General features: G+C 41.5%; 1 protein-coding gene across 1 annotated transcript in view; it reads right to left on the reverse strand.

Moving 5' to 3' along the window:
• Window positions 1-26,226, reverse strand: part of g2e3 (G2/M-phase specific E3 ubiquitin protein ligase) — an 87,571-nt gene extending 61,345 nt beyond the window's left edge. Inside the window, exons 1-5 of the mRNA XM_072569004.1 lie at window positions 25,775-26,226; window positions 17,300-17,376; window positions 16,302-16,393; window positions 4,137-4,238; window positions 649-773 (exon numbers count right to left, since the gene is read on the reverse strand). Coding sequence (XP_072425105.1) covers window positions 649-773; window positions 4,137-4,238; window positions 16,302-16,393; window positions 17,300-17,376; window positions 25,775-25,806 — 428 coding nt within the window. The 5' untranslated portion in view covers window positions 25,807-26,226. The remainder of the gene's footprint in view (window positions 1-648; window positions 774-4,136; window positions 4,239-16,301; window positions 16,394-17,299; window positions 17,377-25,774) is intronic.
• Between the last annotated feature and the right edge of the window lie 356 nt (window positions 26,227-26,582).

Raw genomic sequence — 26,582 nt, forward strand, 5'->3', positions numbered from 1 at the left:
AGCCGTTGCAGATAGTTTCCTGGCTACAGCTAGACGTAAAAGGAAATGGAGCCAGGCAAGAGTAGTCTCATTCAACTTGACAACACAAGGAAAGCATGGGAAGAGGACGGCTTGGCTGCAGACAGGATGATAAAAAGAGGGATAGTTTTCCATAGTCGGTCACATAGAATGCCACAATAACATTGATAAAGGTCTTTTAATACAATGGAGGATTTCAAGCAGAATTGTGGGAAAGGCAGGCACAGATTTGCAAACTGGCAAAATATTCAATGACTTTTGAAGGAAAAAAAAAGAGGTGAAGGTGCAGGAGTGGTTTGCAAGGATTAAGGGGGTGACATTTTATGGGAAGGGAGATAGTACCCAAGGTTAGAGATCCATTAGCAAAAGTGGTGACCAGAAATAGATTATGATGTCATCAGTGGTCTGGAGGGAAAACAGATTGAGGGAGCAAAAGGTGAGTGTCCTGGGTGAGAAGAGTTTGGAGAAAGTATAACAGACAGCAGTAGAGACTGTAGAAAAGAGAATTCAGCATGATTAATAGGGAGAAACCTCTGTGAAGTTTGATCGAGTGGGCGAGAGGAAAAAGAGAATGGCATTGAATAAACAAAAGACTTTTAACATTCTTTAGTAAATACGTTGAGAACTTACGCAAACTCTCCAGTAAACTGGAAAATACACTGTTTCTCCACACCACAAGGAAAATGATAGCTCCTTGGACATTTCGTAACTGCACAGCCTATTGACGCACCACATTTCCTGCACACTCGACACCTCTATAAAATTTGAATATTAAGCATTTACTGTACTTTTTGAAAAACCAAACATTTTGCAAGCTTTACAAAAATTATGAATTTCCCTTCAGGTTAGCAGTCCATTGAAATTATGAATATTTGTTCAAAATAGAATACCACAAGCACTGTGGTTTAAACATATGGTCACAATTCACAAAGCAAAGCAAATATTTATTAAAGATAGTGCAGCTAATTTTTATTAAACTCCTTACAAGTAACAAAAACATATTTAAAATTGGACGTAAAGTGTGATATGGTTATGGGTAGTTTGGAGATTGTTTGCTCTGGTTGTTCATTGCAGTGACCAGTAGAAATGGTCTAGGTCTATGTGTTTGTCAATGGAGTCCTTGGAGGAGTGCCATCCCTCGAGAAATTCTGACTCGGTTTTGTTTAGCTTGTTCTATGATTAACGTGTTGCCTCAGTTGAATCTGTATGTATGGTTACTAGGGTCAGCTGGTCGTGATGTTTAGCAGCTAGTAGTCTGTGGACGCAGATTGCTAATTGTCTGCCTGTTTGTCATATATAGTGTTTCATACAGTATTTACATGAATTCTTGCTAAAGATTCAAGCTAAGCAGAGGACAGCCAGAGGATTTCTAGGGGTATGGCACTCATCCACAGACCCCCATCAACAACCACGTTGACGAAGACCCAATATAACAGCCACTACAACAAACAACCAGAACTGGCAACTGGAAGCAGCAGAAATGGAAGCAGCAGAAGACAGCTAAAAGAGCTAAACCAGCTTATACCACATACAGATCGATCTGTAGCTTAAAAGCATACAGCACATCGAGCATATATCCAATTGTTGAATTTCTGCCTCTACCAGCTTCCATTTCAGGCAGCAAGTTCCAGGTCCCAACCCCACTCAGGGTGGAAAGTCTTTATTTATCTCGAATACTTCTGAAAATTATTTCTGTCACCCGGTTAGCCATTTTCTTTGCCAAGGAAAAGCATTCCTTGCTTTCTAGTACATAAGGAGCCTATGTAACTTAGTGCACCTCAATTAAATCTCCAAATCAACCTAACCATAAATAAAGTACTAATGTGAAGTTGAAACTCTGGAGGATCATATGTCAATGAAGGAAAATGAGGAATGCAAAAAAAAAAGGACATAGTGGAGGATAGGGTATACATAAAGCTTTTGAAGAGATGAAGTCTGTGGAGGATGAATGGGGCCAGCTGTGAGCTTTTCAAAACAGTCAAGCACGAAGGTGGTAAACTGTTGGATATTAGGTCTGGCTGCAGGTGAGCTGGGTAGGACCAGACCTGTATAAATGTTATCAAAGTGACCGAAGGGACTTGCTGGTAGGATTCGGGGATGGAATCAGTGAATATATTGTAAAGATGAAAACCAAGATAATGAACTTGTAAAAAAAAACTGAACAGAAACAAACATAATGCATTCTATGAATCAGGAAAATACTGTAACTGTAATCCTTATTTCATTCTGCTATTAGTAACCTTTGGTGGTGACACCTTGCTACTTGCAAAGCCTACTAATGCTGCTATTGGTATCCCCTATCAGTGGTTGTTTGATCCTTTAATGTTACCATGATACAATCTAGTCTCTTCGCCTAGTTTTCTCCCTGTGTACTTTAGTGTTTCATTGCTCCTCTCCCCTTTAAAATCTTAATGCGGTGTGCTCCGCCCATTTGTCAAAATATCACAGTCCATTCTTCTCTCGTCACCTGCACCAAAAGGAATTACCCAAGCTTCCCTTGTTTCCTTACTCTTAATTCACTGATTTGTTGAAATCTTGCATCCTTACATAACATCTAACAGCCAGAAATCATGTGCATTTATATGACACTTCCATCATGCCTCACCCACAAAAGAAAAGCTTTCGACATACCTACAGAGGAACCTTGATTATTTGAACAACATGGACGGAGAGTATTTTGTTCGGATAATTGAATGTTTAGATAATCGAATGCCGGATAACACCATTTAGCCAAGCACCTGGGTCTTGCGATTTAATTGGATAATCCAAAATTCAGATAATTGAATGCCGGATAATCAAGGTTCCTCTGTAGATCTTTCACTCCAGCATCCCTTTGTTGGTCTACTTTGGCAGTGTAGTTATATAACAGTTACCTTGTATCCCTCACTATCCACATGTTCCTAACTTCTTCCATCTCATTCACTGCAGAAAAAACCTGTCCCTCCAGCTCTGTAACCACTTACACTCATACTTCCTTCTATTACATTGATATCTTGCAGCTTTTGGTTTTCAAAACCCCATTGTCTTCAACATAAATGCAACTGCTCTGGACAAATCCTCGAATTTTCATCCCAAACATGCTCCCAAACATTGCTGTCCAAAATTTAAGCAACACTTGTTAGTAAAGTAGCCTATCAGCACAATAGCTCAACTATATCAAAGTGTGTAAAATTTTACACTCATTGAGTCATAGAGATGTCTGTCTCCATGCTATACCTATGGTCCAACTCATCCAAGCCAACCAGACATCCTAAATAAACTTAGCCCCATTTGCCAGCATTTGGTCCATATCCCTCTAAACCCTTCCTATTCATATACCCATCCAGGTGTCTTTTAAATGTTGTAATTGTACCAACCTACATCACTTCCTCTGGCAGCTCATTCCATACACGCACCACCCTCATGAAAATGTTGCCCCTTAGGTCCCTTTTAAATTATTCCCTCTCAACTTAAACCTATCCCCTCTCGTTTGCATCATAAGTAGTAACTTAGCAAAATATATTACATTGAATGGTTCCCTTTATCTGTCCTGCTTGCCACTCCCCACCCCCCCCACCCCCCTCCAAAATCATGGTGACTCTGCTTTAGTTATATGATGGAATTCTAAATTCCATCACTTTATATGAACTGTAAGTGATGGAATTGGGTTTAAGTTAATCAATGTGCGAACAAGTCTTGAAGCAAAAGAATAACGTTCCAATTTTTGAAACTATGCAAAGTAATCTGACAGAAAAAGAAATATATCTACCTCCATTTTCAGATTTTGGAAAAATTCTATGCTAGCTTAAGTTTGCACTCACTTGTTAAATGGTTAGTGAAGATTCGAATTAGAGAATATTGAAAACAAAGCATAGAATAAAACGAGTCAGCAAATGTTACTCAATGAGCAATTTGTCTGACAGATCAAATAAACTGACCTATTTGCAAAGAGAATAAATAAAAATATAAATAAGAAAAACTACCAACATTGAGACCGAGGTACTGTTTATATTAGGATTCGATGGTGTCAAGCATGGTACATCAACTATGAAACCTCTACCAAATCACAGAGCAAATATTTCACAATGAAAACTGAGCAACAAGGAAGAAGCTCAAGTTCATAAGAATATTTGACATACGATTCTTGAAGCTCTCTTTATCTCCTTTTTGATATCAGCTGCTAGGAACCCATAAATTCCTTCATTTTCTTCCCCACGTTGATACAAGCCACTTGACATAATCTATACGAAAATGTCAAAATACACACCAAAATTACATAACTGCATTACTTCTTTTAAGAGAAAACAAAAAGCAAAATTAAAGATTAGTTAGGTTGTCTTGAAAGGTCAGCTTCTCATTACAACTGTCAGTTAGCTATTGTGTTTTCAGGCAATTAACTTTAATACTTTGCAATGATGTAGCAGTAAGTATGACAGTTTCTTACCAAAATGAAACAAAACTGCAGATGCTGGAAATCTGAAACAAAAACAGAAATCGCTGGAAAAGCTCAACAGGTCTGGTAGCTTCTGTGGCGAGAAAACAAAGTTAACATTCAGGTCCAGTGACCCTTCTTCAGAAGGGCTTGACCTGAAACATTTACACTGCTTTCTCTCCACAGAAATGGCCAGACCTGCTGAGTTTCTCCAACAATTTCTGTTTTTCATGACAGTTTCTTAGTTTAGATTAGATTAGATTCCTTACAGTGTAGAAACAGGCCCTTCGGACCAACCAGGCCACACCGACCCTCCGAAGAGTAACCCGCTCAGATCCATTTCCCTCTGACCAATGCACCTAACACGATGGGCAATTTAGCACGGCCAATTCACCTGCCCTGCACATCTTTGTGACTATGGGAGGAAACCAGAGCACCCGGAGGAAACCCACGCAGACACGGGGAGAATGTGCAAACTCCACACAGACAGTCGCCAAGGCTAGAATCAAACCTGGGATCCTGGTGCTGTGAGGCAGCAGTGCTAACCACTGAGCCACCGTGTTGCCCCAACTGCTGTAGTTAAATAAATTACAATAATTATATTAGCTCCTTTGGAGCTGAATATTCCTACTGGATAGGATAACAGGAACATTTATACATGTTGATTTTAAGTTTTCCAAAATATAGTGATATTATTTCCTTGGATTGGGACACCACCTGCAGGCTCAAGTTAACTTGCAGATTGTCTTTACACCCAAATTGGGATGCCCTTTGCTCTGTTTTTCCATGCTCAGTTGACTGTAGAGCATTCATTTTGGAAAGGGGCTAAGTCACCTAGGAGAAATTAATCATGGAGTGAGCAATCAGTAAAGGTTTACACGTAGAATTGAAGTTTTGGAAGGTGTTAACCCAAAAATGGGCTCCTTCTCCCCATGTTTGCTGCTCATTTTGCAATAAGTGCAGAACGGAATATCCAGTGATTGGAGAAGCAGTTGGAAGGCAAGTAGTGGTGTTGAACAAGGTGGCCATGGTCAGGGAAACGCAAATTTGCCAAGCAAGACCAGAGGGAGAAGACAACTGACCAGAAGGGAAAAGGACAGGTAGAAGTTGATGAGGCTAGTAGAAGCAAATGGCTCAGGTGGGCAGCACTGAGCAGCTGCTGAGGGGAAGGCGGGAGGGTGTGGAGGAGTCGGGGAGCAATGTAAGGGGTTGCAAAGGAATTTGGGTGGGAGCGCTGCATAGACCAGCAGCAAAAAATGGGCAGTAAAGAAAAAAAAAGAGTGAGAGGTGACTGCAAAGAGGAAGGGTTGGAGATGCCAGTGGCAACAAAAGGAGGCAGGAAGAGGGAGAGAGGCTGGCAAAGGGAGTCTATCAATAAAACAATATCTAGCTAACTGTTATTCAGGAAAACAAATTGCATATAATTAATTTCTTGCAAATTATATTTGTTTTTAAACCAAGGGTCAATTATTGGAAAAAAAATATTTGTTGGTAACTTATGGCAGTCGTATTATACCAACTTAAATTGTGTAACACCTGGGAAACTTACCCCTTCCTTACGTTTTGGCTATATTGACAGTCTAACTACCACATACATCAAAATAAGTACAAAAGGTACTGACAAATTGTGATTATACCTGACATAACAAAGCAGAGAGAATGCAAAGTAAATCTGAAAATAAAAAAAACCCAAAAATCAAAAAGAGATGATCGAGAAATCTCAAAGAACCCTCAATAAAAGAAAATTGACAGCTGTTGTACAGTACCACCTTGGTAACCTATATGTGACATGCTAATCAAATGATTGCAGTAAGTGTGCTGGGTCAAAGTGTAACACACTGGTAAGGATCTCAATGCTAGGTATTTTTGTACTACCGCTTAATGTTGCAAAGTTAGCAAAGATAGAACACTTCTACTGCTTTATGGATGACATATTTGTCAAGTCATGCACCCATTAAAAAACAAAGGTGATGCAAGTGGTAGACGTAGACTTTTGTTCTGGAGACAAATTCCATCCTTTTGCCAAAAGTTTGAGCAAGTCTACCAAATGCTGAGCTTGCTTTTGAGAGGTAATGGCGACTTTGTCACCCAGTCTAAAATGATACTTCCAAGATGCCAAAAAATGTCTGAACTGAATGGAGGGATATGTTGTTGACCGTGACTGTGGAGTCTTGAATTTATACAAGATCCTTGACCTTTTCAGAGTTATTGCCAGGCAAAATTCCCCAACTTATCTTTTACATTAACATTGGAGAAGTGGCAAATAGTGAGGGTGAGAGTTGCTTACAATACTACCTGTAGACTTGCAGAAAGAGCAAGTGGCACGTGGAATAATTTAGAGATATATGTTTTTTGGCAGAAGGAGTACACAGAGTTAGATGGCACCACTCTAAACAGTGCAGAGAGATTTGGGTATGTATGTGCTTCCATTTTTGAAAGTGGCAAGGTACATTGAGAAAGTATGGTGAGCAATTATGTGACAGACTTTGGGTTTCATAAGTAGAGGCACTGAACATAAAACCAGAGGTTTAATTCAACCTTGATAAAGTTCTAGTTAGATTCCAACTGGAGTACTGTGCCCAGTTCTGGTCATCCCACCAGAGGAAGGACTGATTTAACTAGTGATAGAGAAGTTTCAAAATTCTTAAGGGAACCTGTAGAAAATGCAGCAGCTTCCACCAAGCACACAATTGAACTTTGGAGATGGAAAGAACAATACAATTGAGCTTTATATGCAGCCATGATTGCTTCTTTCTCATACCACAAGCACTAAAAAGTCAATTATTCATGTCTCAGGCAAAAAACAAGAATTATGGTCGAATACAATTCTAGACGTCACATTTTATGGAGAATGTCAATGCCTGGAAATAGGACAGATTTGTTACTACACAGACACCATTTATTACTGCTTGTGCTGACACTCTGTATAAGCAATTTACCTGGTGCCACTCTTTTGTCTTCAAGAGCCATCTACATTCTTTCTCGAAATAATAATTCCTTACCAATTCCTGGATTAAACCTACCTCCAACACAAACCTACCTCCACCACTCATAAAGGCAATGTGTTCCAGATCCTAACTGCTCACTGCATTAAAAAAAACTTTTCCTCATGCCATGATTGCCTCTTGCCAACTAACTTAAATCTGCATCCACTTGCTCTCTTTCCTTTCACCACCATAACCATTCTTTTCTGTCCCTTTGACAGGTCCTTCATGATTTCTAAAACCTTTATTAAATCTCCTCTGAACCTTCTCAAGAAAAGCATTCCCAATTTTGACTTCTTTGCTGGCATTCTCCAAGATATATCTATATTTATATTTCTCTGTATGGAACTATGCTTAGCACTAGGTATAGAGCCAAAATGATTCTCTGACCTTAGCGCTGTACCAAAAAAAAAAATCTATAACCACATCTTGTAAAGCCTGGACTTCATCTGACGAAGGAGCAGCGCTCCAAAAGCTTGGGATTTCAAATAAACCTGTTAGACTATAACCTGGTGTTGTGTGACTTCTGTTAGAGGCATGCAGGCAAACAAGATGAGCACAAGCAATCTAAGACAACCAGACAGGAAGTGCAGGGAGTTTTAAGTCAATCTTGCTCATCAGATTTGCATTTTGGACACTGCTAAGGCAATGAATCCTCAAAAACATTCAGCAAGAGTAACATCGTAGAGACTTCAGCTGCGCAAAGGGAGGGAAGGAGGGAAGAATTGTGAGAATATTCAATAGTTTGAGAACACAACAGGTGTTCCAGTGACCATAGATGCAGGTCCAAGCCAGTGCATTGCCTTCCTGGTGACAGGGTCAGGAATGTTAAGAGTGACTGCTGGATACTCTTCTATAGTTGGATGAACAGATAAAGTTTGTTTTGAATACCAAAATAGGTAGGAAGAGAGTCATGTCTGAAAAAAAAACAAATTTTCAAGGAGTTAGCCGTAACCTCAGGATTACATACTACTGATCCTCAGACATGAGGATTAAGTAATTCAACATGTGGCTAGAAAATTGGTATATGATGGAGGGGAGATTTCTGAGGAACATGGGACCTTTACAAGATGATGGATTGCACCTTAGCATCCGCGCAGGGAGATTCACTTGTACTGTTGGGAAGGGGTTATTTAGTTCGGCAAGGATAAGGGAACCTGAGAGGGAACTGAGATTAAACAGAAGGAAAACTAGTAAAAGAAGTGGAAAAGTAGAAAGCAAAGCTGGAGGGCAGAGACAAAAAGGCAAGTATCAAATTGGATCAGAATGCAGAACACTATTACAAAGATAGAGTTAAGGGCACTTGAACATATGTAGCATTTGCCAAATGGTGAATTGTTGGTTCAACAGAGGTAAATTATGTGATTTATTTGCTATTATGGATTACATACTGCTATGGATTGAGAATTGGTTAACAGATAGAAAGCAGAGAGTAATAACAAACAGGTCATTTGCAGGATGACAAGTTTTTACTGATAGGGTATCAAGGATCAGTGTTTGAACCATAGCTACTCAGAATCCATTTGATTGCAATGTGGGCAGAAAATGTAATATTTCCAAATTAGCTGATAAATTTTATAGAGCAAGTTGTTAAGCTACAGATGGAATACTATTTGCAACAAGAATGCGAGGAAGCTTCAAGGGGACATGGACAAGCTAAGTGAAAAGACATTTGTGCTGGCATTTGAAGAAAACAGTCTTTGAGCAATTTCTTAAGTTTCAAAGAGCTGTTTCAGTTAAACTACACATATTTCGCACAGGCATGAAAAGGAGGCACGTTTTATTTGTCTCAGAGCAGCTGTGTGATTTTAAAATTGAAGTATTCATGTGGAATGAATACACAAAATTGAGAGATGATGGCTTTTTAATCAGTTGGAATGGGGAGAGGCAATATCGGAAGAGGACTGGATGTCAAATCTAAAGAGTATGCAGAAAAAGACAGACCAGAGATTGCATTTACATCAGTCTTTAAAGGTAACAGGACATATTGAGAAAGCAAAGCACGGAGAGAATCTTGGTCTTCATAAATAGAGGCATAGAATACAAATGCAGGGATATTTTGTTGAAACATTGCAGACTTTTGGTCAGGTGCCAAGTGCATACAGTTCCAGCTACCACATTTCAGAAGGGTGTGGCTCAGTGAAAGGATGCAGAGAAGATTTACCCAAATTGTTTATTTGTGGGATGAATGAGCTTTTGATACAAGATTAGGTTGGAAAGGCTATGGCTGCTTATCTTGGAGCAAAGGAGATTTGATAGACGTATACAAGATTATGATAAGCAAATACGATTGAAAAGGAAAATCCTCCCAGTGGCTGCTTGCACAAGGGCCAGTGGACATAGATTTAAAGATTCTGGGCAAGAGATATAGGAATGTGAGAAAGAATTGCTTTTTCTTTTAAGAAATGAGCGATGATAACATAAAACTCACCACCCACGAGGCCAAGGATATGGGAGGAGACTGGCAGCAACTACCTGTTGGTAAATCTACATTTGGAAAATGGGAGTCTTTTGAAAGCAGCAGCAGTGAGAGTTCAAGGCCAGTGCATTCCTGAAAGAGTGAAGGGCAAGGGCAGCAAATCCAGGGAACCCTGGATGTGAAGGGATATCAAAAATTTGATAAAAGGAAGGAAATATGTTAGGTATAGAGCATTAAAAACAGGACATGTCCTCCAGGAGTATCAGTGTTCAGAGAAGAAATTAGGAAGGCAAAGAAGGACCACAAAATATCTTTGGCAGAAAGGATTAATGAAAACCCTACAGCATTTTTAAAAGTATATTAAGAACAAGAGGAATACCAGGAAAAGAGAGGTGCCTATTATACACCTAGGAGGAAATCTGTGTGTGGAGCCAGAGGACATGGTGTGCTCTCAAATTAATATTTCTTATCTATATTCACAAAGAAGAGTTTCAGCTGGGATGGTGAGATTCACAGGCATGTTAACGTTAATAAGGAGAGGTATCAGATGTCTTAGCAGGCATAAAAGTGCATACAACTATGGACTGATGAGATATATCCTGGACTGCTATGGGAGGCAAGGGAGGACACTGCCGATAGAGATACTCAATATTTTGCTGGCCACAGGTTAAGTGCCAAATGACTGATGATTAGCTAATGTGGCCCCTTCGTTCAAGAGGAGCAACAGGGATAGGCCAGTTAACCACAGACCAGTTAGTCTGATATCCTTGTGGTTGGGAAATTATTGGAACAAATTCTGGGGGACAGGATTAATCAACATTTGGAAAGGCAGGGATATTCAGCAAGGATTTGTTGAAGGGAGATCCTGCCTAGCTAGTTTATTTAAGGTTTTTGAAAATGTGACTCAATATATTGATGATGGTAGCACAATTGGTGTGGTTTACATGGATTTCAGTAACGCCTTTGACAAGGTCCCATGGGATCCAATGAGGTAAAAACAATGACTGCAGATGCTGGAAAGCAAATACTGGATTAGTGGTGCTGGAAGAGCACAGCAGTTCAGGCAGCATCCAACGAGCAGCGAAATCGACGTTTCGGGCAAAAGCCCTTCATCAGGAATAAAGGCAGTGAGCCTGAAGCATGGAGAGATAAGGAGGGTTGGGGTGGGGAGAGAGTAGCATAGAGTACAATGGGTGAGTGGGGGAGGAGATGAAGGTGATAGGTCAAGGAGGAGAGGGTGGAGTGGATAGGTGGAAAAGGAGATAGGCAGGTCGGACAAGTCTGGACAAGTCAAGGAGACAGTGCTGAGCTGGAAGTTTGAAACTAGGATGAGGTGGGGGAAGGGGAAATGAGGAAGCTGTTGAAGTCCACATTGATGCCCTGGGGTTGAAGTGTTCCGAGGCAGAAGATGAGGCGTTCTTCCTCCAGGCGTCTGGTGGGGAGGGAGCAGCGGTGAAGGAGGCCCAGGACCTCCAGGTCCTCGGCAGAGTGGGAGGGGCAAGTTGAAATGTTGGGCCACAGGGCAGTTTGGTTGATTGGTGCGGGTGTCTCGGAGATGTTCCCTAAAGCGCTCTGCTAGGAGGCGCCCAGTCTCCCCAATGTAGAGGAGACCACGTCAGGAGCAACGGATACAATAAATGATATTGGTGGATATGCAGGTGAAACTTTGATGGATGTGGAAGGCTCCTTTAGGGCCTTGGATAGAGGTGAGGGAGGAGGTGTGGGCACAGGTTTTACAGTTCCTGCGGTGGCAGGGGAAAGTGCCAGAATGGGAGGGTGGGTCGTAGGGGGGTGTGGACCTGACCAGGTAGTCGCGGAGGGAACGTCTTTGCGGAAGGCGGAAAGGGGTGGGGAGGGAAATATATCCCTGGTGGTGGGGTCTTTTTGGAGGTGGCGGAAATGTCGGCAGATGATTTGGTTTATGCGAAGGTTTGTCGGATGGAAGGTGAGCACCAGGGGCGTTCTGTCCTTGTTACGGTTAGAGGGGTGGGGTTTGAGGGCAGAGGTGCGGGATATGGACGAGATGCGTTGGAGGGCATCTTTAACCACGTGGGAAGGGAAATTGCGGTCTCTAAAGAAGGAGGCCATCTGGTGTGTTCTATGGTGGAACTGGTCCTCCTGGGAACAGATACGGCAGAGGCGGAGAAATTGGGAATACGGGATGGCATTTTTGCAAGAGGTAGGGTGGGAAGAGGTGTAATCCAGGTAGCTGTGGGAGTCGGTGGGTTTGTAAAAAATGTCAGTGTCAAGTCGGTCGTCACTAATGGAGATGGAGAGGTCCAGGAAGGGGAGCGAGGTGTCAGAGATGGTCCAGGTAAATTTAAGGTCAGGGTGGAATGTGTTTGTGAAGTTGATGAATTGCTCAACCTCCTCGCGGGAGCACGAGGTGGCGCCAATGCAGTCATCAATGTAGCGGAGGAAGAGGTGGGGAGTGGTGCCGGTGAAATTACGGAAGATCAACTGTTCTACATAGCCAACAAAGAGACAGGCATAGCTGGGGCCCATACGTGTGCCCATGGCTACGCCTTTGGTCTGGAGGAAGTGGGAGAATTCAAAGGTGAAATTGTTAAGTGTGAGGACCAGTTCGGCCAAACGAATGAGAGCGTCAGTGGAAGGGTACTGTTGGGGACGTCTGGAGAGGAAAAAACAGAGGGCTTGGAGGCCCTGGTCATGGCGGATGGAGGTGTAGAGGGATTGGATATCCATGGTGAAGATGAGGCGTTGGGGGCCGGGGAAACGGAAGTCTTGGAGGAGGTGGAGGGCGTGGGTGGTGTCTCGAACGTATGTGGGGAGTTTCTGGACTAGGGGAGATAGGACAGTGTCGAGGTAGGTAGAGATGAGTTCAGTGGGGCAGGAACATGCTCAGACAATGCGTCGGCCGGGGTGGTCAGGCTTGTGGATCTTGGGAAGGAGGTAGAACCGGGCAGTGAGGGGCTCTCGGACTATGAGGTTGGAAGCTGTGGGTGGGAGATCTCCTGAGGTGATGAGGTTCTGTATGGTCTGGGAGATGGTTTGGTGATGGGGGGTGGGGTCATGGTCGAGGGGGCAGTAGGAAGAGGTGTCCTCGAGTTGGCGTTTGGCTTCAGCGGTGTAGAGGTCAGTGCACCAGACTACCACTGCGCCCCCTTTATCCGCTGGTTTAATGGTGAGGTTGGGATTAGAGCAGAGGGATTGGAGGGCTGCGCGTTGTGAGGGTGAGGTTGGAGTGGGAGAGGGGGGGGGGTCGACAGGTTGAGGTGGTTAATGTCCTGGCGGCAGATGGAAATGAAGAGGTCGAAGGCAGGTAATAGGCCAGCGCAGGGTGTTCAGGTGGATGCAGTGTGTTGGAGGTGGGCGAAGGGGTCCTCGGAAGGTGGGTGGGAGTCCTGATTGTGAAAGTAAGCTCGGAGGCGGAGGCGACGGAAGAATTGTTCGATGTCACGGCGTGTATTAAATTCATTGATGCGTGGACGGAGGGGGATGAAGGTGAGTCCTTTGCTGAGGACTGATAGTTTGTTATCAGTGAGTGGGAGGTCTGGGGGGGATGGTGAAAACTCGGCAGGGCTGGGAGCTGGGATCTGGTGTGGGTGTGGAGCTGGGAGTGGGGTCAGAGCCAGTACCTGGAGTGGGTGTGATGGTGGGGGGAATGGGGGTGGAGGCATGAGTAGGGGTAATGTTCCCCTTGGGGTCCTGGGGGGTGGGGATAGTGACAGTGGGGTCTGTGGGGGGCATGTCAGCAGAATGCAGGTGAGTGGCACTGGTGGGGGCGGAAGTGGTGGTGATCATGGCAGTAGGGGTGGCGGAAGTCACTGAGCGTGTGGCATCAGCGATGATGTGAGGGCTGGAAGTGGCTGTGGGAGTGGCCATGATGGGGGCAGAAGTGACATTATCACTCAGCGTGGGGGTGGTAGCTGCATCAGCCGCATGGCTAATGGAGTTTGAGGCCAGGGGAAGCTTCTGGAATGTTTGAGGAGCGCTGGTTATGGAGGTGGGTGGATAAAAGTTTGTTGTACTTACAGTTTTTGATGTTTGACATGGAGTTGAAATACTGTTTTTGATGTTTGATGGCAAGTTGGCAAACTGGCTTTTAAATAGGAAACAAAGGAGGGGAGATGGTGGAGAATTGATTGTGCAAAAGGAAGCCTGTGGCCGGTGGTGTACCACAGGGGGTGTTGATGAGACCCTTGCAGTTTATGTACATTAACAACTTTTGAATATAGAACATATAATTAGTAAGTTTGTAGTTGACATGAAAATTGGCAGTGCCGATGATAGCAGGGAGAATGGTCTCAAACTATAGTCTGATATTGATCAGTTGTGAAATTATGCAGAGCAATGGCAGACGGAAATAAGCCCTGATAAATGTGAAGTGATTGCATTTTGGGAGGTCAAATAGAGGACTTACACAATGAATAGTGGGTTCCTAGGAAATACTGAGCAACAAAGGATTTTGGTGTACAAATCTATAGATCCTTGAAGGTGTCAGCTCAGAGGGAATGTAGAGTATAAGAGCAGAGAAGTCTTGTCACAACTTTATAAAACAATTGGTTAAGCTACAGATGGAACACTATTTACAGTTCTGATCACCACACTATTGGAAGTATGTGATTGTACTGGAGGGTGAAGAGGAAATTCACTGAGATTTCACAAAATTTTAAGGAGCATAGAGAAACAAATTTCATGATCTACCCAACGTCAAAGTCCAGAGAACGCAAGTTTAAGGTGAGGATGAAGCAGTTTACAGTTGATCTGGGGAAAAGGCTCCTCCCCACCTCACTCAAGGGGTGGTAAAACATGGAAGATGTTGAGTGTAGTGGAGAGGGGTACTTGCAACTTTTAAGAGAAAAGCACCTGAATGAGCACCTAAAATGCCAGGATAAAGGAGGTTATGCACCAATTGTGGGTGAATGGGGTTGGTATTGTTTGGCCTTTGTTGGTCAGCATAGACATGGTGGGCTGAAGGCCTATTTCTATGCTGTATGAAATAAACTTGCAGCACTGCAGGGAACAACCAGGACATGGAGGTGCCGGTGTTGGACTGGGGTCACAACACCAGGTTACAGTCAGACAGGTTTATTTGGAAGTACAAATTTTCAGAGCCCTGAACCGTTGCCCAATGTACAGGGAACCCCCAGCTCCTGTCGTGACAGGACAGGTGACAAAGGAATATTGCCTAAATGCTTATACTTAGAAGCATATCATAATTGTTGTGAACAAAGTAAAAGCATCCAAGGTATCACTAACAAGCAGACTGAGGATATAAATTCTGATGTATTTATTGTCATGTATCTTGTTACAAGATACAGTGAAAAGCATGGTGTCACAACTCTCCAGCACAATCTTAAAACAAAAAAAATATTGAAGAAAAAAGGGAGAAGAATGAAGAAATAAAGAAAGTGTGCAATTTTACAGCCTGTTTTAAGTTTTCCATCATGGGCCCTTTACCATGCTGATCCACTAGAATGAAAGTTGCTACTCTTTAGTGCCATCTTGCCTCCATTGACACCCTCGCCACTATGAGTCTTTGCTGGACCGTAACAATGCAGACACCGATGCTGCAGAGCACCAAACTAGCCTAAATTCAACTCTGCCACCATGAGTATGGTTTGAGAACGAGAGAGCATGAGAGAATGAAAAAGAGCAAAAAAGAAAAAAGGAAAGCAGATGGAACAGATGAGCACTGGGCTCAAAGTCCCTACTCCATCACCATCTTACTTGAGCAAGTCTTTTCAGTTACAGATTTCATAATAAGCAAGTTGAGAAGTCAATTGAATGATAAAAGTTTAATACTTTATGAAAATTATAGCACATTTTCCAGAGTTCAAACAGGTCCCCAAAGAAATCCATAATGCAAAGTTACTTATTTCATTCAAGGAAGGAGTTAATGTTAAAAGACTTTTCACCATTTTAATAGTCTGCATCAACTAAAATAAGATCAGCAAGGCAGCCAATGTGTGTAGCTGCAGGAGATGGGGGGGGGGGGGGGGGGGGGGGGGGAAGAGGGAGGGGGAGATACTAAATGAGTATTTTGCATCAGTGTTTACTTTGGAGGTGACCTTATAAGAGGTCTACAAAATCACGAGGGGTATGGATAGGATAAATAGATAAAGGTCTTTTCCCTGGATGGGGTAAGTCCAGAACTAGAAAGCTTAGGTTTAGGGTGAGAGGGGAAAGACATAAAAGGGACCTCAGGGGGAACATTTTCACACAGAGGGCTATGTGTGTGTCTGTGTCTGTGGAATTTGCTACCAGAGGAAGTGATGGAGGGTGGTACAACTACAGCATCTGGATGGACATGTGAATAGGAAGGGTTGAGAGGGATCTGGGCCAAATGCTGGCAAATGGGACTATATTAGGCTAGGATATCTGGTCAGCATGGAGGAGTTGGAAGGGGTTTGTTTCGTGCTGTATATCTCTGACGAAAATATTTTACTAGATCATGCAAGTAAATAAAAAGCATGACAGTGAAGTAAAAATTATTTCAACTTACTAAACAATAGTAATGCAGAGTTATCCCTTTATATGTTTTCTTCTCACCATATTTTTCAGGGCAGTCTTCATTCCGTCGACAAAATGCACATGCTATGGGAACAAAAACATTCACATTGGTAGCCTTGAAATAAAATGAAACTAATTTTGGCATTTGAATAATTTTTTCAAAGACTTCTGTGCCTGGACCTTGAGAAGATTCCACATCAGGATGGAAGTAGCAAATAGGTGCAATAATATCAGTATCCATTCGAAAGAACTTTTCCTGTCTCTTTGAGAGCAGTAATCTTTCTGCCAGGGTCATACTTAAATCACTATAATTTCGGGTAGGCTTCTACCTCAACCTGTGGCAGCAAACAAAAAGCATTACTGATGCATAAAAGGCTATGAGCACTGTTAACTACTGGAGAACTTCTAGGTCACAAACCTAGAAGCGAAAGAACAGAATGAATTGTCCAGACTTGGAAGGTCAAACATTTGATCTTTAGTTTTTGCCAAAACAATTGCAACAGTAGGAAGGATGCTGCCTTGAACGGATTATCTTGGAATTTAAAAAGACAAGATCAAAATATGGTTTGCTCCTTTTTTGCCTTAGAGTGGTACTACTGAAAATAATTATTCATGGACATCAGTTTTGATTCTGTCACAAAGCACTGTAAACTTCAAAGTAAACAGATGGAGGTAGAACGCATTATCCATTTTTGAATGGCAGTATCAGCAACGTATTTTACATGAAACCAATAATTCACATACGGTTAAGAACATCATCCTTCACATTTCTTGAATGGACTTTTTAGATATTTATTTGGGTTAATATAAAAAAAGCTGTAAGAAATGAAATAAATATGATAATGTAAAAAAATTATAAAACTTAACGCAAATGATTCATTGTACAGATCAAGTTGATTAGCTCCTCATTACAGGGTTCCATTTCCTCCACTCTGTCATCTTTGAGATAGATTAAAAATAAAGACTGGATAAAATATCAGCAGTACTCACAAGGATTTTCTCCCTGCTCCAGCTTCTGTTTTTCATTTGTGGCAAAATTAACTGTAGCACCGGATTTGGAAAATTTCCTAGATAAAGGCATATAAAACGTTAATGTATGAGCAAAGGATAGATTGTCTAACTACCTGGCTATGAAATTTTCAAGGTTAAATACATCAATTCTCACTTCAAGCACCACAGGTGACAAATCAAAACCCAAAATCTTTTGATCATGCCTGTCTCAATATCACCGTAGCAGTGAATACCATCTGTTTGATAATACTCCTGTGAAGCAGCTTGGGTACTCTGCTTCAAATCAAACTGCTGGCATTGTTGATGTGAAATGCTAAGTTCAATGTCACATATTAGGCCTGTTTATCTGTCGAGGTTGGATAGATAGGCATGCCTATGAATGTAACCCCTTTAGTGATAGTTTTATATGAAGCAAAACCACTTTGTAATTTTGCAAAATTAGATCACACCTCTATTCTGGATTGAAGGTGATCAGTGGCAATTAAAAAAAAAATGTTATATTGAACCTGGAGATGTATCGAGAATAAAAGCCAAATGTCATTATCGATTAATTATATTGAAACTTTAAAAAAACATTAAAAAGTGATCTTAAGTGTAAATAATTGTTGTAATTGAGCAAATTGTGAAGTTTCACCAGAATTACATTACATCTTTGATCCTTGGTGTATAGTAGCCATTATGCTATTTTCAGATATAGTTCTATAGTCACTTTCTTTAAAAAAAAACATGAACACCAAGAGAATCCAGGAATGATTTTGGAAAATTTCAACGAAGAGATCTATAATCACTGTAGCCACCACTTTTGAGACTTGTGCAAGGCACTAGTTGGGCCATAGCTGAAGTACTGCACTCACTAAGTGCTACATTTTAGAAAGGATGTGAAAAGCAATGCAGAAGAGATTTGCAGAAATAGTTCCAGAGATGAAGAACTTCAGTTATGAAGACTGTTTGGAGAAATTAGGACTGTTTTCCTGGGAGAAGGCTGAAGGGAGATCTGAGGGGCAGTTGGTTACCTCATTGAGCTAATCAACTACCTCATCAACAACCTGAGCTACAGATCTTCGTGAAAACCGTAAAGATCTGAGAGAGACGTTCCAAATCATGAGTGATCCAGAGTAAATGGGGAGAAATGTTCATTTGTTTCACATATTTCTTTAATTAAATAATTAGCAAATTCAAATCCATTATTATTCCGAAACTTGGCCAGTGTCTCAAGTCAATTCCTAACCTTTCTCATGACCTTGTTTATAATCACTATCTTGTCCTTGCTCTGTACAATTATATTAAAACCAAATTAAAAAAAAGAAAAGTCATACTGAACATGAAGCGTTTGCTGTGCTTCTCTCTCCATAGATGCTGCCAGATCCTAGTTTCACCAGCACCTTCTGTTTTTAATTACAGATTTTCAGCATTTGCAATACTTTGCTTTTGAGTACAGCATGATCAAAACCGGCTGTAATGTTCTCATGGGTAGGATGAAATCATTTCAGTCTTTTTTCTATCCCTTTAGAGTCACGTGCTCATGGAAGGCCTACAATAGAATGTAGTGGTCTGACTTATTTTAAAAAAAAACGCAGACCTCTAAGCCTTAAATATTCTGCAACCATGTCTGTAATCTTTAGCAGGACTTTAACTCACTTTTATTGACAAATATATTTTAAAAATGTGGGGAACTTTAAAATAATTTTTTGTTCTCATGTGATACCACTGACTAAGGGATATAATACTGTCCTGCTTACACATCCACTGACTTTCCAAAACACTTCTCATACAGTCCAGTTTCATTTATTCCTTTTGTCATGGAAGACCAGCATATCTCACTATTTTACTGTAGCCCCTAAAATTGTTTTTCCAGCTTCTGTTTCTTTTTAAAACAAAATGGAATCTCTTTTCATTACAGTAACCTCCATTGTCTTCATCACCAAATCCAAAGCAAGTTAGAACCTTCATACTTAACGTTGCATCAATTTTCACTGGGTACATCCGAGTAAGGTCAGCAAGTATTGAACCGATCTATTCCACACACCGGCAAAATGAAAGCAACACATGCAGTTAACAAGTGCACAGCTAACACACTCATTGCCAGACTAAAACTCCTTTCTAATTGATTATCAACATCTTCAGCAAAAAGTTCCATCTTACTTTAAAAGATACTGTTTTTTCATTTTGAATAGATCATCTTACTAATACAATCATGTGAATCATCTATGCACTTGGCATTCCTCGGTTTATCTGATTATGGCATTTCCGATCCTTTGTTTTGATACAATTTCTATTTCTAGTAAAAAAGGTGCTTTAACATTTATTCCACCAGACTATAAATCTGTTCTTATACAGTCACCTGTGACCAGAATTGAGATGATTTCAAAGAGGAACAATCGTGGAATCATGTATTCTTTCTGACACTATGAAATGCATCATTTGCTCCGCCAAATGGAAATGACTACCTACCCTGAATCTGAGGCAACACATGTTTGATATTACATGCAGCCTCTCTCCAAGAATTAAGCCTTACGTAGGACTAGGAGTCGAGCCATACATGATAACCAACAGCAATCTAAATTTTGACACAAAAGTAGGAATTTTGAAATTGTATAAAAAGACATTGTTTGCTTCTAAATAATGCAAACAACCTATTAAAGTCCGGAATATAACCCTCCATAGACTGTCGCTCTAATCTTTTGAAGTGTATCAAAATCTTACATTTCCTAAGCATTCAATAAATCTTGTAAACTTCATCCTCAAAACCTTATTGAGCATCCAATTAAGTTTGAGCTGATGCCTTTCAGTTGAAAATACTTTGCTTCCAATATTACCTTTGTTGAAAAGTGACAAAGCCAAGACATTGCTTTGTTTCCTCCTTAGTAAAATCAGAATCTATGTCCATGCTCTTCTACTGGTCAAATGGCTCAGAATCTGAAAACATTTCAGGTAATCTGGCACCTTACCTTCTTTTTGATTTCATTTTGTTAGTTTCCACCACCTATTGCTGCTACCATGTTATATACAAAAGTTAAAGACAAAAAAAAACTGGAGATGCTGAAATCCAAGGTGGGTAGCCAAGTAGGAGGCTTGCCATATAATATGTCTGACAGTGAATTGGTAAAGGAAGGAATTAGAGGCAGTATATTTATTCAGTGAAAATTACCAGCGTATGCCTCTTAACGCCACACTACTCCTGTGCCAGTAAGTGTGGTGGTATAAAACATTAAGTTTAAAAAAAAGTTACATCACAGATATTATTACACACCACTGGAGCATGTGGGGTTTGAAGTCAGGCCTCCTGATTTAGAGGTAGGGACACTACAACAGCATCAAGAGTTCTCTTAAAACATAGTCAAGAGTGTGATGCTGGAAAAACACGACAGGTAAGGCTGCATCTGAGGAGCAGGAGAATCGACCTTTCGGGCATAAGCCCTTATTAGACATTAGGTGGGTGTGTGTGTGTGTGAATGAATGTGATAGGTAGATGAAGGAGGGAGCGAGAGAGAGCGAGAAGGTGACAGGTCGGACAGGACGGTGGTTGGGAAAAGGTGATGGATAGGTCAAGAGGGCGGTACCGAGTTGGAGGTTTCGGACTGGGATAAGGTGGAGGGAGAGGAAATGAGGAAACTGGTGAAACCCACATTGATCCCACATAGCTGCAGGGTCCCTGAGCGTCTCATATTCCGCCTTGGGACCCTGCAACCACAGGGTCTTTTCCGAATTATCTGCTTCACAGTCCTCTTCGACCTATCACCTTCTCCCTCACCTTCACCTCCTTATCACATTCTCAGCTGCCCTTCATCTGCAGGTTCTTTAATCTTAACTGCTACAATCAGAAATTGTAGATGATGGATTTTTACAACAGAATTTTGTCTGAAGTCATGTTTATGGAGAATTGAAAAGAGAATATTGGTAGCAGCACCTGGACAAATTTGGGAGCGACAAAGTTATAAATGGGAGCTTCAACAGTACATGAACATGCTGAATGTGGAAGTACATTGTTGCAATGTCAAACTTTCTGCAGTCTATTCCAGAACAGGACAGTGTAAAAAAAAATGAGGCAAGAATATGACGTTTGAAGGCCAAAAACCATTGCATTAGCCTCCCAGTTCATGGTAAGAATTTTAATATCAGCCAAATATTGTAAGAGAATAGATCCAGTAAGGTATCAGTGGTAGCCCTTCATTTAATCAGCATGTATGTACAAGCTAACCTGATTTGCGGATCATGTCACAAAAGCACAGTATGGAGACAAAGAAAAGGAGAGGGTCACTGATGCTCTTCAACTCAGGAACTGGCAACATGAAGCTGAGATAAGAAGACAATGTTGGAAGATGCTAGGCATTCTGTAATTGTTAGTGGATAGCTAGAGGGAGTGAGAGTAATCCCACAAAACTGGACAATGAAAGGAAAATGTAGGAGGAGCTGTATGGATAGAGGCATTAAGGAATACAGTGTATACTCCTGCTTTTGACATTTAGAAATCACTTAATTACTTACACTTTGTTATCTGCCATAATTTGAGATGTATAACCATGTGGTCAGTGACTTTACCTTTCAGCACATTGACTTTTGTTTTTGAGTTGTTCTTTTAACTGCTGTGCAACTTGAAACCACGGATACGAGAACTTCTTCCCGAATAATGAAGAATTAGGAGAGAGAAGCCCTCTATGCTCCAAGTTAATGATAATGGTGGAACAGTGATAGTAGATTACTTCATGATAAAGTGTTTGGAGAAAATAAACTTTTAACATTGTTGGCCTCTTAAAGATGCAAATTTTCAAGGAAAAGCTCCAAAAGTCCACAATATAGACAACAAGGTCAGTAGGACCAGTGATCATAGATTAGGTTAGAGATTTTCAGGCAATGTGCATTTCTATACAAAAAACAACATGTGGCAGAGGGTGGTGGAGGGTTGTCTTTTAGACTGGAGGCCTGGGACCATTGGTGTGCCACAAGGATCAGTGCTGAGTCCACTGCATTTCATCATTTATATAAATGATTTGGATGTGAACATAGGAGGTATAGTTTGTAAGTTTGCAGATGATCACAAAATTGGAGGTGTCGTGGACAGCAAAGAAGGTTATCTCAGATTACAACGGGATCTTGATCAGATGGGCAAATGAGCTGAGGAGTGGCAGATGGAGTTTAATTTAGATCAATATGGGGTGCTGCATCTTGGAAAGGCTTATGCACTTCATGGTAAGGTCCTGGGGAATGTTGCAACGAAGAAAACTTGAAATGCAGGTCCATAATTCCTCGAAAGTGGAGTTGCAGGTAGTTAGGATAGTGAAGAACACGTTTGATATCCTTGCCTTTATTGGTCAGTGCATTATGTATAAGAGTTGGGAAGTCATGTTGCAATTGTACTGGATGCCAGTTAGGCTACTATTGGAATAATGCATGCAATTCTGCTAATCCTGCTATATGAAGAATGTTGTAAAACTTGAAAGGGCTCAGAAAAAATTTACAAGGATGTTGCCAGGGTTGGAGGGTTTGAGTCATAGGGAGAGCCTGAACAGACTGGAACTATTTCCCTAGAGCATAAGAGGCTGTGGGGGGACCTTAAAGATGTTTATAAAATCATGAGGGGCATGGATAGTCTAAAGAGATGAAATGTCTTTTCCCTGTGGCGGGGGACTCCAGAACTAGAGGGCATATGTTTAAAGTGAGATGGGAGAGATTTAAATGGGGCCCAAGGGGCAACCCATTCATGGAGAGAGCGGTGTATATATGGAAAGAGCTGCCAGAGAAAGTGGTGGAGACTGATATAATTGAAAGATATCTGGATGGGCAAACAAATAGGAATGGTTTATAGGCCAAATGTTGGCAAATGGGACTAGATTTATTTAGGCTATCTGTTTGGCATTGACGAATTGGATCAAAGATTCTGTTTCTATGACTCTGACTGTAAAGTGAGGAAAGAGTGGACATTAGTCTGGAGAAATTGTAATGGGGAACAAAGAAATGTCAGAAGAAATATGAGGTGCTGCATTTTGGAACGGCAAATCTTAGCACGACTTGTGCACATAAGAAAGGCTATGCCCGAAACATCAATTCTCCTGCTCCTTTGATGCTGCCTGACCTGCTGCGCTTTTCCAGCAACACATTTTTCAGTTGTGCACATAATGGCAAGGTCCTGGAGAGTATTGCTGAACAAAGAGACCTTGGTGTGCAGATTCATAGTACCTAGTAAGTAGAGTTACAGGGAGATAGGATAGTGAAGATGGCACATGGTATGCTTTCCTTCAGAGGTCAGAACATTGAATATAGGAGTTTGGAGGTCACGTTGCAGCCGTACAGATGTTGGTTAGGCCACTTTTGGAATATTGTGAACTTGAAGGGGTTCAGAAAAGATTTACAAGGATGTTGCCAGGGTTGGAGGATTTAAGCTATAGGGAGAGGCTGAATAGGCTGGGGCTGTTTTCCCTGGAGCGGAGACAGAGGGGTTATCTTATAGAAGTTTATAAAAACATGAAGGACATGGATAGGGTAAAAAGACAAGGTCTTTCCCCTGGGGCAGGGGGTCCAGAACTAGGTGGCATAGGTTTAGGTTAAGGGGAATTTTTTTTTAAAAAGAGGCCCAAGGGGCAACCTTTTCACTAGGTTCGTGCTGCATGGAATAAGCTGCCAGAGTAATTGTTGAATGCTGGTACAATTACAACATTTAAAAGGCATCTGGATGGGTAGATGAATAGGAAGGGTTTAGTCCAAGTGCTGGCAAATGGGACTAGAATGTTTGTTTGGCATGGACTAGTTGGACTGAAGGGTCTGCAACCATGCAGTACATCTATATGACTATTAACCTGAGGTAAATCAATAGATTATAAAAAACATTTGAGATCTATAAACAAGGAAACAATTTGGAAAAAGATAAACTGAAACAAGTTGGCAAGACTTTGAGGCAAGTCGCATTTAGTACGCATTTCAAGTACAGTGGAAAGCTTCAGCAGGAGTCTAGACTCCAGTGGAATAGAGACAGCAAAAGAAACCAAGATCTTCCAGAAATAGAATATTCTGGATGTCTATCTTAATAAATGCTACATACTGGACGGAGTGACAGATGGGAGAAAAATGGAGTACCACTGTCAGGAGATGCAGATAGCCATACAGAAATACAAGTATCTTCAGATGCTTTGGACTACAGCCATGATGGTTCAGATCTAGAACATTATTTAACTTCTCCCACAATTACAAGGAAATTTGACATGTCACCTAAACCAGCATTTCACTTGTGACTTAACTGATCAGTTAGAGAAACAGAGAGACCAAATTTCTGCTAAAAAATGAAATCAAAAAGCACCCAGCTGAAATCTATACAGCAGAGCAAAACAGAAAACACTTTACAGAGTGTGATTTTATTTGCAATATTCTGCAACTTGTACATATTTGTTACGGGATAGATGGGCTCAACATGGAATGCAAAAACTGGATCTGATATTATTGTTGATTAAAAAGTTAAGCAAGATTTTCAGATAAAAGATGAGCAACACTTTGGTAAAAGAATGAAATGAAGCTATTGTTCATGCTAATCTACAGAAGCCAAGAATTAAAAAAAAGTTACTGTTTTTGACAAGTCAAAATATTCTCAAAGTTCAACAATACTATGTGAAGGTGTCGGTGTTGGACTGGGGTGGGCAAACTTTAACAATCACAACACCAGATTATAGTCCAACAGATTTATTTGCGTGTATAAGCTTGCAGAGCTAGCTACCAGTTGAAGGAGCAGCACCGCAAAAGCTAGTCCTTCCAAATAAACTTGTTGAACTATAAACCTGGCATTGTGTGATTTTTAAACACTATTTTGAGCACAGCAGTCAAATTATAGAAAATGCCTCAAAAGGCTCCACATAAAGAAGCAAAAGGAACAGGATGACAATGTTAGGACGAGAGGAATAAATTGAAAAGTTTGGAGGTTCTTGAATGAAGCAGCAAGACAGTGAGAAAATAGCTTGGAATTAGGTTTCCAATCAATAGAGATGATGGCTCAAAAAACAGTGACAGAGATCCCGAAAGATACAGCTACTAGGTTACGACAATTAATTAATCACATACAAATTTAATAGAACAAGTTGAAATAACGAGAAACTACAACAAAACTCAGTGGTTTATTCATGAGATAACTCTCGACATCTAATGCACTGACGACACAATCCACTGTAGGAATGCCGTCTCTTTAAAGTCTCATTCTCAACACGCTCACGTTACCAATTTGACAGGAATTGAGAGAGCAGACTCCCTGTCACTTCTTCCCAACAGCGTCAGCCCCTCTTACAGATATCGAAAAGAAACACGACCTCCATCACAACATTTATCCTTTAGCCAAACGGGCTTCAGGCTCAGGGATGGAGCCGGGATCCAGGCCGCGGGCGTCCCTTCGACTTACCTACGGCCGGCTCAGACACTGGCCCCGGAGTCTAACCCACCATCTCACCCGCCTGGTTTCATCTGAGCGCATAGCCCACTCACCGACAAGCCGTCTCCCCCATCATCTGTCTCATGCGCTTCCACCAGCTCCCTCTCCTCCCTCTTTGTTATCCTTTAACGGCGCTGAGATTCAAATTCACAACTTCCGGTCCTCATCCCGGAAGTGACCTGCTCCCGAGCACAAGAGCAGCGGACTTAGCACTTTCCGATTGGCTCACCGCAGGGGCGTCAGCCCCAGGCTGCCGTGTGATTGGCTCCTAAAGGAAGCGCTTGGTTTAAATAGTCGTCGGTGGGTGTATACACGACCGGTAGAGAAACCATTCGAGTGAAGGGAGAAGATCGCTGATTCCTATCTGAACACGATTGTTTTTTGGGAGGTGGGGGGCATATTGTACTGGTGGGAAAAAAAACTGAGACAGCGTGGGGAAGGAGAGGGACAAGCAGTGGCAGGAGAGGGAAGGGCAGGCAGTGGGAGAGGAAGAGTGTGAGAAAGGAGCAAGTCCCTGAAATGTGGAACGTGCCTCCTTAGAATTTCTGGGAATCTGTCCTCGTGACAACATCTCCACCAATCAGGGTCGACTTTTCTGGTTTGAATATAAACAATACGTTTGACAGTTAATTGTCAGAGCGAATTACTGTGCAGATGCTGGAATCTGCACTGAAAACAGCGAATGATGGACATCAGAGTAGCATCCGTGGAGAGAGGGAGGAAGCTAACATTTTCAAGTCTAGGTGATCTGGAAGTTGTGAAACTTGAAAGTGTTCAGAAAAGATTTACAGAGAAACCTCAATTATCCAGCAATTGATTATCTGAATGCTCGATTATCCAGCAAGGTCCCAATGCTCAGCT

This window comes from Chiloscyllium punctatum, chromosome 4 (genome assembly GCF_047496795.1).
Source record: "Chiloscyllium punctatum isolate Juve2018m chromosome 4, sChiPun1.3, whole genome shotgun sequence".
Taxonomy (NCBI): domain Eukaryota; kingdom Metazoa; phylum Chordata; class Chondrichthyes; order Orectolobiformes; family Hemiscylliidae; genus Chiloscyllium; species Chiloscyllium punctatum.